This window comes from Lepisma saccharinum, chromosome 21 (assembly GCF_977018435.1).
Source record: "Lepisma saccharinum chromosome 21, izLepSacc3.1, whole genome shotgun sequence".
Taxonomy (NCBI): Eukaryota; Metazoa; Arthropoda; class Insecta; order Zygentoma; family Lepismatidae; genus Lepisma; species Lepisma saccharinum.
This window is the reverse complement of record NC_139249.1, coordinates 29,715,999-29,728,760: the sequence shown is the minus strand read 5'-3', so window position 1 is coordinate 29,728,760 and position 12,762 is coordinate 29,715,999. Positions and strand designations below refer to the sequence as shown.

Below are 12,762 nucleotides of genomic sequence, written 5' to 3'. Positions count from 1 at the left end.
TAATGACCGATACTTTTCTGGAGTGTAAATATTGTCACAGAGTAAAGGATATCTTAGAAAGTATGCAAAAATCAAAATTCTCATTAATGTTATGCAAACAACGTGAAACAAAAGTGGATATTGTGATTCAATGGCAGATAATTTAATATTTTGATTACCTCATATGTGAATATATAAATATATTAAAGCAAAATCTGGTAGATTTTAAGGTATAGTTGCAAGTATAATTGTTAATGGTAGACTGATGGTTGATTTCAACAGAATAAAGACCATCCTACCATAGACATACATCATATCCTGCAGATGATATTGCATTCTAAATAGTAAACTATTGACATAAATTAGCAGTTAAGAACAGATTTCACAGTCAGTTCTTGAGGATGATGGATCAGATCAACCTGCCTAAGGCCTGCTTTAGGCGGAAGCATTTCCTGCTAACATTTTTGCTGGTATAATTGCATTGAAAAATTGAAAATTTTAATAGCAGACAATACTTTACACAGAGGCATTTAATGTAATATTCCATTTAGCACTTGCAATTGCGATGCAAAACATGCAGAGAACATTAGGTAATATATACACCACAAAAGGAATAGGGTTACGTGGTTTTCATTTACTAACAAATTTAAAATGAAAGAGATTTATATAGACGTAAGCGAGTTACTAAATATATATCCGCGAAACTTACTTATAAGTGTTCTATTAATTTCGGTGGCCTCTGCCACCATCCACTTGGGAACTTGATGCTTTACCGTTAGGTTGACTTCCGGTTCCTGTTGTCAGGCTCATCATGTTTGGCTCCCGCTATTACAGCAGCTCAAACCCATCTTGTTCAGCAGACAAAATGGCTACACCAGCACCCCTAGCGGTAGTCGAGGAAACAATAAAAGGAACCGGAAGTCAACCTAACAGTAAAGCATCAAGTTCCCAAGTGAATGGTGGCAGAGGCCACCGAAATTAATAGAACACTTATAAGTAAGTTTCGTGGATATATATTTAGTAACTCGCTTACGTCTTATATTATCAACTGCGTTGTTTATTCCCCTCAACATGAAAAAAGAGATTTAATTTAAAAGATGAAATGGTTATTTAATTGATGAGATATTGTGTAAAGTTGAACTTGACACATTTTTTGTAACGTTAAGTAAACGTTAATCTCATCTATATATTGATATAATTCTGTCTATGAGCCGGTGCACAGTGTTTATAATTGAAACAACTAATTTATTCTTCCATGTGTGTACTGTACTGTATATACTGTGAAATATGTATTTAAGCACCACCACTAATTTGTACCTAACAGATTTTCATATAAAAGACTATTCCCCCCCGGTTGAATAGTGAACGGCTTTTGAAATGTGAAGTGATACATTGTGTATATCTCACTCGGTCGCCATTACATCTGCACTCGTGGCCTGGAACTCACTTCTGATTGGTCTTGCTGTACGAAATGCTAAGGAAATTAGAACCGATTCTATCTGTGAAATATGCCATGGCACCAAAATGCTATAATATTTCTTCACTTTGACCATGGCAGAAATGTTAAGAAAAATACAATTGAAGATGTTTTCTTCTAAAGTGGGCCTAACTTGAAACATACAAGACAAATCGCCTGGGAGTATAAGAGGTGACTTTTTCATAAAGTACTGAAACATCTACTTCCCTTCATCTTAGTACAACTTTGAAAACTGCACTCTTCAAAGTTAATGAGGTTCTGGTGCCTGGACGCACAGCCAGTATAATCTTCTATGGTAGTTCAAGTTTTTCTTAGGTATAGAAGCTTTAGATCTCAAACGATAGCATAGTTTTAGACTTGATAAGAATTTCATCTCCATAATATGAACTGCAACCAAAGCATTTTTTGTCCTGTATATCAATGATAAAGGACACGTCCCTGTATGATACATGAACAAATTAAAAAAACCTAATCAGTCTCAAATTGCATTCATCAGAGTAACTCAACAAAACTACAAAAAAATAATATCTGCCAATCTTTGCGATGCATCAAAGTTAATATTATATCAATATTTATTGGTATCCAACCCTGGTGAATCTCATTAGCAAATTTCCTCATATACTGCATACTTCCTTAGTTCACAGATTCATTTCTAATTAATTTTGTTCTCATCGAAACTCGAATAGTTTCAAAGTGATCTGCAATTTAGATTAAAAGATTACATTTTTACACTATTCTACTTCCTGTAATTAGCTGTACCAATATCTTCATTTCATGTAGTTACGGTAAATTAGAGATGTATCCTTCATCTGATATTATACACCAAACATTTTGCAAATATTCAACCAAAATGAACACAGAAAATAATGATAGCATGAGCAAATGTAGTGAATATGCATAACTTGCACAACTCTGATGTCTTCCATAACTTACGAGGTTCTAAATTAGTAGAACTCTTTAATTCTATAGGTGTTTCTGAATACTGAAGATATCGAAGTTTGATAGCTGATGAGAACTAAGCATTAGCCCTTTAAATATAGCCTATGTTAAAATGTAACATAAAATGATTCAATGTTCATAAATAGTTTATATTGTTTATTTGTTCATATAAATTACAAACATGCAAGCTTTCTACAGTGCAACAGCAACAAATGTACAAAAGCTCAACAGCCAGATACAGAGGAGAGAAGATTACCAGAGGTGTCCTTTGTTGCAGCCTTCTGAAGCAGAGGGTTACTAGAAGCAAAAGCTTTTACTATTGGCAACACTTGCTTCCGCGACGCTTTCATGTTCTCCTGCTGAAAGAGCATCAACTCTGGGCCAAAAACATTCTCGGCATCTATTCTTTTCAGCAACAGTTTAGGGTCCTCACATTCTTGAAGCTGAGCCACCAGCTGCAACACAATACACACGGGTAAGAGATGAAGCTTCAGTCTAAAACTAAAGCACACAGAACTTCCATGCAGCTTGCAACAATGAAATGCAATTAATTTTTTAGGGACGAAACATTAAATGCTTTTGAACAAAAAGACTTACTTAAACAAATTTGACATGCTAAAGCAAGGACCAAGCCAATAGTTTCAGTTCAAAAGTAATCACTAACACTGGTAAACACATTCTCCGAGTCCACACATACCACATGGTATGCAAATGCTGACTTTCATGAATTCCGAATATCCTGGTACTGATGAACATGTGAAACATTCCCTAAAATTTTGCTAATATTATGTAGTAGGGATAGAGTGATTATGAAATTCTTGATGATTCTGATAAAGTACAGCAATAAAATTTACCATTACCAATTACTGTTCTGCCCAACACCGTGGCCGTACATTCTGAGGCATCATGATTTGGGCTCTGGCTACCGAACGAGCAAAAGGTTCGACTCTCTTGGGAGAAGCGTAACAACTTTTCTTTATTTCGGTAGCCACTGCACTTTTACTTGACATGCTTCTCTTGTTTCTTCTTCTTCTTCTTTGCATTTTGTCATTTTACATCACATTTCTGCCACTTTTGACTAATCGTGATTGGATAAAGCTGATGGATGGACACTTACACTATTGACGAGATCGAAAGTCAATCTATTTGCATGCTCAGCCACCAAGCTGCCTTAGAGAAGGAACCATATATTTAGGCATTTACTTTACAAAACAATATGACAGAATGAAATGATTTTGTACTGAATTTTAGGGTACTAATAGAAATATGGGATCAGTAAAATTATAAGCATGTTTATGGATATATGCCTAATTGGCTGATAATGTTAAAGCATCATTACCATAACACACCAATTTCTTACATACACATAATACATTTTTCTAGATTACTGGAATAGACATGTTCTCCCCACTAATGTGTGGTAAAGATGTGGTAAAGATGGATTTTGGGGTTGATATCAATTTTATGGCTTGGCTTGAAGCTTTGGCCATTGCTTTCGAAAATTAATCCTCTTTCGAAAAGCCATTATGATATTCCAAAATCTTGAAAAATTATATATTCTTAGAATTCCTTCTAGAACACTCACGCGAATCTTCAGTTTAATAGAGTTATGAGCCATGAAACTATTGCAAATATCTAGTCAACAGCAAAAGCAAACTACATGAAGATTCACGTGAATGCTCTAGAAGGAATTCTAAGCATACGTAATTTTTTTCAGATTTTGGAATATCAAAGTGTTTTTTTGAAAGGAGATGAATTTTTGAAAATGGCTGCCCTGGCAGTGGCCAAAGGGCCACCTGACCCTTAATATTCGCGTAATCTCTTATTGTGAACCGGAGAATATTTCAAAGTAAAATCCTCATAGCTGATATGGTATATTGCTATAGTTCGAGTATCAATATCAGGAACTATCTGTGTAGTGACATCTATTTTAATGCATTATTGCCATTTTTAAACATTAATTACACTGCTTTATAAAATGAAACCTGTGAAGAGCTGTTTTGGAAATGAGAGGTGATTGAACATAATTCGAGGATGCTGATGCAATCCATTTTCCCAAGGCATGTCAGATTTTTTCACAAATTATAAAAATAAATTCCAAACATCGATATTTACATACACTATTCACGTATGCTAACAGCTAGGTTTATCTTCCAAAAGAACATGAATTTTCATAATAAGTTCAAAATGTCATTGGTAAAACATGCTTAACTCATGTCCATTTCTGCCTTTTTGCCTGGAAGCTCCAAAAAAACAGATTTCCTCTTCGAACAGGTGCCCTCAGGTTACCAGACAGGTAAAATTGACTTTAGCTTCCAACGTTTCAAGCGAATACATTGCTCAATGTATGAAGCTAAAGCCGATTTAACCTGTCTGGTAACCTGAGGGCACCTGTTCGAAGAGGAAATATATTTTTGGAGCTTCCCGGCAAAAAGGCAGAAACGCACATGAGTTAATGGGGAAAATTTCTCAATGTATGTGCTTGAATCGTTGGAAGCAACGCCGATTTAACCTAGCTGTTACACAAGAACACCTGTTCGAATCAAGTCGCCAGGAAAGCTACAATTTCTATTTTCAGATTTCCTCTTGTGTGCATCTCGTGAATCCTCACGTACCAATGCCCAACAGTAATCCACCATCACTGTTGTATTCCAATGTCCATGAAACAAGCATTCCATGTCACTAATTTCCTGGCAAAACCTTTTACCGTGTTCTTCACTTAGTTCACCCACATCAGCAGGACAACTGTCCAAAAGTGAATGCAAGAAATGGATCTTGGGTTGAGTTTCCTCTTCTATTCCGTACTCCATGTCATTGCTTTCCCTGCTACATTATGAAGGTTCTGTACACAGCAGTCCTTGTGGTAGAACTTCATTTTCAGATTTCCCATGTCAAATTCATTAAGAAAACGTTCACAGTTCCAAACAGCCAAGCCATTGACATCCAGAAGTCCCTTTTAGAGTTGGCACTTCTTCAGAAATATACATGTACACAGTCAACTCTTGATACAACGACCTTTCACAGTTCCCGGGAAAAGGGTCATTATTTCGAAGGGATTGTTATTGGAATTTGCACCCATTTTCAGCTTAAACGGAGCTCAAACGGACACAAAGATTCCTAGGAGATGGTAACACCATATATCCTGGAAGTTATACAACCTGTTATTCACAGGATGCATGTTGTGAGAAGGAAAAATAGATCATGAAAATGTTTTCACAAAAGAAGGATTTAAAATAATGATACTTTCTTTCAATTGTGCACAGTCATTGCTCTTCCAGGAAATTCTTACAATTCTAGTTCATGAGAAACCCATTGGCACTGAGACCTATGGAAAGGAAAACAATCTCTCGCTTATTGCAAGTGAAACTCGAAGAATCTTGACACCAGTCACACTGGCGCCAGCAAAAGTCTGGAGATAATCGGGCAGAATGAATGTTGGATTTTATACGGGTCTACTGGAGCATTGTCTGTTACAAGTTTAACTGGTAAGATAAGATCTCTCTGGAGAAACAACACAACCTTTCTAGGCACCAGACAAAAAAAAAAGGTGTACATTTTGTTCTGGTTCAGTTCGTAAGACAAGTCACATTTTCTTTGCTTCAACCAACTTCAGAGTCACCCCCCTCCCCCATTCAAGGGAGCAGTCCAAACTCCTTCCTCGACTTGCATTGTAATCCAGCCTGAAAAAGGGAACACACAACTTGCGATCTGTTTTCACCCAATGCGTATTCTAGGACACATTAAACAGCGTCACACTCGATAATCATTCGGGTTTGGAATTGGATTTCACTTTAAACTGTATATTTAGTCCTAATTAGCCCATCAGCATAAAATGAACTCAAAACAAGCTTTATGAAACCTGCGCATTTTCAGATATCAAAATGGGAGATTGTTATTTACTCTCATGTTAATCGACGATTTAATGTTGAATTCTCGATGTCAAACATCTGCTCCTCCAAACTTTTTCCCCTTGAATAATGTTTCTTTAAATCCGTCTCAGCGTCCATTCTTACATTGAGCACTCCCCCCCATGAATGGTTCTGAAGAAAAGCGGCGATTACATTGTGTGCATTTCCTTCCAACACGCTCCGAATGTTGAGGAAGTTTATTCTTGTGTCAGATGAAAAATAAAATTTACTGTTTTGCTTATCAGAAGGTGCAGAACATGAAATTGTTTTAACTCATGTTTTTCTTTCTGGAGATCGTATTTCGTTATCTTCACATCAAAGCAGCTTTGCAAGATTCAAAACAATGACATTTTTGCTTGGTGCTGGATGAGTCATTGATGTTATCAGCAAGCGACAGTTTTGCAGATGCTAGGCAAAACACAGGCACCTGCTGCAGCGTAAAAACAAAGAGACTGGCTGGAAGTTCGAGCAACAGGTGGTCGAAGAGCAAATCCTCAGCATTTTAAGATAATGCAACTGTCGAAGATGGAACTCTTATCAGCAGTGTGAAGAAGAAAGAAATGACCCTTGCTTTACGATTTACTATGCAACAGACAATAATACGGGCAATATTTTCTATACAGTAAACAGCACTAAAAAAAAAAAAAAATACTGCAATTATAACATTGCCTCTCTGACATTGCCGTGCACACCAGTGGCAGAGAATGAGCTGGGAAGGGGGAGGGAGGTTCCTTTTTTCTCTTTTACTTGTCCTATGGATTTTGTTCGTTTTCAAGAATGTATCCAGAACTGGTTGTCCCATTTTAGACGTCAAAGGAAAGGAAGAGGGGTTCACTTCAAGCCTCGCCTGTAACCACCCCGTGTGCACACACGAGCAAGAAAATCGCGACTGAAACAATCGGCATCGCCCCCCACCCCCCTACACGTTTGCTGAGAGGAAAAGAGAGAAGTCCCTCAGCCAACGGAACACTTTTTTGGCATATATTACGACATCGGCAAGTTAGAAAAACGTATGAAGTGGGAAACGGGAGTTATGATGCATGTAAGATCGAAGTAAACTTTTGCAGAAGCTTGGATGACAAATCATTAAGCAGGTTGACGATCTTTAGTTGGCCTATGTGGCTTTGATTATCTCTAACAGTTTTGTTTTTTTATGAAGTGTTACAGGGAACAAAGAACACGTTTTGAATGAAAGCGGTTACCGAAAGTTGTCAGATACAAGGCCACGAGTTGCTCACTCACGGGAACCTGCTGAACTCTAGGTCAGAGCTGGACAGATAGTCCAGACTTCCAGGCACTACGCATCTGTATTTTGGAACATTACTGCGATCTTATCTCTAATTTCTCAAGCTGGTGTATTTATTGATGAAAGAGCTTGACCTGCCATAAACATAGACATAGACTGCAAGTCCAGCACAATCATTTCGGTCTGCTCCCCCCTCCCCCTCATCCAGTTGTCAGCAACCCTTAGGACAAGGAAACAAGTCAAGGTCGATTTAAAATAACATCCAAGCACATTCAATCTTCTCTTCTCGCGTATCCAAGAGCAAGCGAAATCACAATGGCAAAACAAGCCTAGTATGTTGGGTAGCGGCCGTCAGGAGCAGGGTAACATTGGCATGCTTGGGGGAGGGGAGGGCAGAGGTCAAGTAACCCATAGCGCGACAGCCCTTGAGAGCCTTGGCTTACCTACCGACTGCTGGTCTCCCTCCCACACTGTTCCTCCTTCACCTGTTATAGCGTGGAGATCTTAGACCAGTATTGGGGTGACGGGTGGTCAGCCCGACGAACCCCCAGCCATTGTAGGTCTTCTCGACCGGGTTACCGCTCACTCATTCGGAGCTCCCCAATTTCCTCATGATGGTGGGTTGCCACCGGCCCTATACGTAGGCCGAATAAATTCCGACCAGAGCCGGATTTGAACCTACGCCGTCCCGCAGCGAACGATCTCAAGACGAGTGAATGCCTTAACCTGCTCGGCTACGGAGGAGGACAGGTAGAGGTCAAGTGCTATTGGATATCACTCAAGCTTGGTGTGGTGGTATCTATTTTTAGATCAAACCCACTTGCGAGCAGTAGAGCGCTCGTGAAGGGAATTAGTGCGAATAAAACGAGTGCAAAAAACTTTTTTTTTGGCAGATTTCCTTCAATTTTTCAATTGTTTTCCAAATTTTTCACGGTTCCCGGGAAAAGGGTCGTTACTTCGAGAGGGTCGTTATATCCAGGGTTGTAGAATCGAGAGTTGACTGTATATAGAATGTTTCCCAATCCCTTTTTTGAGGAAACTGTACATGATACAGAAAAACTAATTAACTTCATTTTCAGATTTCCCATATCAAATTCATTAAGAAAAAGTTCCAGTTTCAAAACAGCAAAATCATTGTAGAGTATTGCCATCCGTTATGTAACAGTAGCATCCTATGCTCGACCACTGTACTGTAGAGATTTAATAGGACAGCAATGCAATGACTTCATATTCCAGGGAACATGATTCCTGACATGCCTGATTATCTTCTACAGAAGTAAGTAATATCCAGTAGAGCAAGCAAGGGGAGGTTGACTGGGGTTTAATTTTTCACCACATTTTCCTTTAAGGAAATTGGATAAATGAAAAAATGAGCTACAAAGAAAGGTCTTATTCCTCATCTTACAAAATTTGTAAGCATACAACTGTATCAGTTTGGTCATAGTTATTAACATTATTCATCTGTTTGTACATATATATAAAGAGAAAAATAAACAAACACACGTAAAGCCACTATTATTTTAAAATGCATATAAGAACCTTTTCTCTGATGGTTTCATTTGAAGCGTATACAGCCAATTCCCTCCTGATGTCATCTGATACTTCGTCCATCCTCAATCCCATTAGAATAATGGCTGAATAGCTATTGTCACTACAAAACCGCTTTACTGCACCAAGGGCATCTGATAGTGCTAGGAATTCCTGAAGATAAATGTACACCATAAATTAAGTGCATAAAGATGCAACATGCTAACTATATACATATGTACACATAAAACAATGGAAATTATACAACTTAGTTTATACAATGACAAGAATTACAAGCAGATGAACCGTCATTCTGTACCTTTTGTTTGTCTTATCTGCCACTTGTAGCAATCAGCATGATGGATGATTACATGAAATTGTTGATGGGGCAATTCACAACGGCTCTTGCATTACAATCCAAATCGTTCAGAAAGATTGTGAGTCGACAGCTGTGATCACCGAGGTAGCTATCAACCTTTCTGGTATATTGTCATATGCATCATGCATACTGATCACACGATGATTAGAGCAACATATTTATGGTGAATAAAAGAGCAAGATTTCGGTACAAAAACTTAGCATATTTCGGGATCAAAAGCGGTAAAATGAAATGGCATTTTGGTGTTAAAATGGTGAATAAAAACCTAAATTTGATTTAAAAACTTTACTTATTACACAATATTATATTAACATTTCACTTCTAATAGCACATTTATATAGTTATGAGAGTATTAAGTTTATTCCTGTGTAAAGGACTCCATTTTTGCTTCTCAAATATTTACAGCAGAATTAATCAATTCTCCATGATTTGCACAACTCACAGGATAATTCAGACTTCAGAAGGTGTCGCGTTGGTAAATGCACCCTAAATTTCATGTTTAAGTTTATTTTGCATCATCTCGTGACAAAATATGGTACCAAAATGCATCTCACACCTTTCAAAAACATGAAAAATTAACACTGAAATGTTAATGTTTTCATGAAAAATGAAATATAAATGCCCTTAGCGATGATATTCAGAGAAGTAATGAGCACTGGTAGAATGTGCTGCTTTTCAACACACTGAGTACAAGTTACCCCAACTGGATCCAATACCACAGGCATCTGGGACCAGCCATAGTTAGGGAGCTTCATTTTTGCAAATACGATAACACTGAAGTGTTTCATGAAAGTGCATGATTTTGGCATTTAATGCAATGTCTGTTTTTCTTTTTAAATTTCCAACATCTTTCGTGCATAAAAAGCAAAAAAAAAAAAAAAATACCATGAAAATCAAAAAGTTGGACAAGTTTGAATTTAGGCACTTTTACAAAACTAAGATCCTTGTTGAACCGAAAAAGTTGGGAAAAATAACACTGATCTGCATTTTTTCAACTTTTTTCCGTTGTTTTGAAATGGAGAGGTGTATCGGAATGGATTTTTTTTCACAGATTCCGAAAATGACCTTCAAAATTCCATAGCACATCAGGTTTTTCACAAATCACAAAAATGTGAAAATGTAAAACACGTAATTTTTTAATGACATTGATATATGACAACGTTTGTAACGTGTGAAAATGTGCTCTGGAGGGACAGACTTAATGTGTAAGGAATAAACGTAAATACATATTTCAAGCAAACATACCTAACATTCACCACTGGGCTCCCCTTGAAACTTTCTCTTTTTGGATTTTCTTCAGTGTTCTTCCCTACAGCCTCTTTTCAACATCCAACAGTAGTCGGGCATTATATGTACAGTCCACTTTCCTTGGTATGTCTTTTCCATCACTTTAATATCCTGATGGAAGCGCTCGCCAAGTTCTTCCATAAAGTCACCAAGATTGTTAGAAAAGTAATTCAGATGAGCATGAAGAAAGTGAACTTTGACGCTATGTTGCAACCAAGCAGTTTATAGGATTCCAACATCTCGTCGACTAAAATGGTGTAATTTGCAGACTTTGTTTTCCCTAAAAAGTTTTGTATGACATTTCTAAATGCAGTCCATGCTTACAATTCACACTCACTCATAGTTTTCTCGAATATGTTGTCCGCCATTAATTTTCGTATTTGTGGGCCTGTAAAAATGCCAGCTTTGATTTTTTCAGACGTGACTGATGAAAACTTAACACCAAGGTATTGAAAGCATTTACAGTCCATGCTTAAAGCTGGCACGAATTGCTTCTTTATACCTAATTTTATATGTAACGGTGGCAACAGTATTTTCAAGGGATCAACCAGTGGAACTGAAACAATGTTTTTTTCTCCAGGTGTGAAGGTATTTCTGACTGGCCACTGCTTCCGAACCCAATGTTCCGTCCTTGCTCTGGAGTCCCATTCACACAAAAAGCAAGGTAATTTGGTGTACCCTGCTAGTTGGTCGAGCAATCACCTTGAAATCCCCGCACACAGACCATTCATAATGCTTGTACTGCACCTTTTCCATCAGCAATTTAAGGTTTTCGTATGTCTCTTTCAAAGTAACTGAATGTGCTACTGGAATGGATGGATGGATGTTAGTATTGTGCAATAAAACACCTTTTAAACTGGATTTGCTGGCATCTATGAACAACCTCCACTCTCCTGAATTGCAATTAATGTTGAAGAATTGCATGACTGCCGGAATGTCTAGACATATACCAAACCGCCTTCCTCTGCAAAAAATGGAACCAATTCTGCTTCTCGGTGTCTGCACCATTAGAATCTCGTATTAGGACACAGTAAATACTTTGCATGAAATCGTGATCCTAACAACTCTGCTGCGTCTTTAGGTAAATTCAGATCGAGAACCAAATCATTCAGTTCATGCTGGGAAAATGGCACTTAGGTTTCATCCTCCTGTCCGGTTGGTACATCGCATCACTTGTATCACTGTCTGAACCGGTGTCTGGTGGGGGCCTGACATTGGATGGTGATGGCACAGGGATGGACTCACCATGGGGCACTGGTCTCATGGCAGATGAAATATTGGGATACACAATGTTATGCTCACTGGTACTGTTATGGCCCACGATCTTCACTGTGCGTAAGTAGCAGTTGTCACTGTGATTTCTTGGCTCACGCACACCATGGGTACATTGAACGGCAGTGATTCCCTTTTTCTACTTTTTCAGTTTCTCAACCTCTCCACACATGCATGGCACACTTTGTCCTGATCTCCTAGGTGCATACCAAAGTATTGAAAATAAGCATTTTTCATGAAAGGCGTAATATTTTGCCTCTGTTTTCCTGCCGTATGACAGCCACATATATAGCAAAATATGTCTGGATGATTGACACAACCACGTGAAGCCATTGCACACGCCACAAAGAAACAACCTAACAGTCACGTACTATAGCCTGTGTAAGATTTTGGTTTCTCTCTCTCTGAATGAAAGAAGGTAAAAGCCAATAGATGGCACTGATCACAGGTTACGTAATTCAGTTTGCCGGTTGGATGTAAGAATCCTAAACCTACACACTTCACTTCCAGCTAGCACACGTTCAACATCACAATCCAACAGGGCACTCGACGTGACGGGAGAGGTCAACAGGGGACTTAGACGAACGTAGTGGTGATGGTTTAATTTCATTTCTTTAGTAGAGAAATAGTTTAATAGTATTTTATTTAATTTTGTAGAGTAGTTCGTAGTATGATATTAATTTGCTTGTTCATCTTTACCGAGTGATCGTCATTACAGACAAGTAGGAAAAGGGGGAAATTTAACATA

At 38.1% G+C, this 12,762-nt stretch overlaps 1 protein-coding gene across 5 annotated transcripts in view; it reads right to left on the bottom strand.

Annotated features, from left to right (window-relative positions):
- LOC146004407 (uncharacterized) overlaps positions 1-12,762 on the bottom strand; it is a 145,592-nt gene that overhangs the window by 114,359 nt on the left and 18,471 nt on the right. For all 5 annotated transcript variants that reach the window (XR_014443927.1, XM_083143246.1, XM_083143245.1 and 2 more), the window contains exons 5-6: positions 9,089-9,250; positions 2,652-2,850 (exon numbers count right to left, since the gene is read on the bottom strand). Coding sequence is in view for 4 of the 5 variants with exons in the window: in XM_083143246.1 (XP_082999372.1) it covers positions 2,652-2,850; positions 9,089-9,250 (361 nt within the window). In the remaining variant the exon portion in view is untranslated. The remainder of the gene's footprint in view (positions 1-2,651; positions 2,851-9,088; positions 9,251-12,762) is intronic.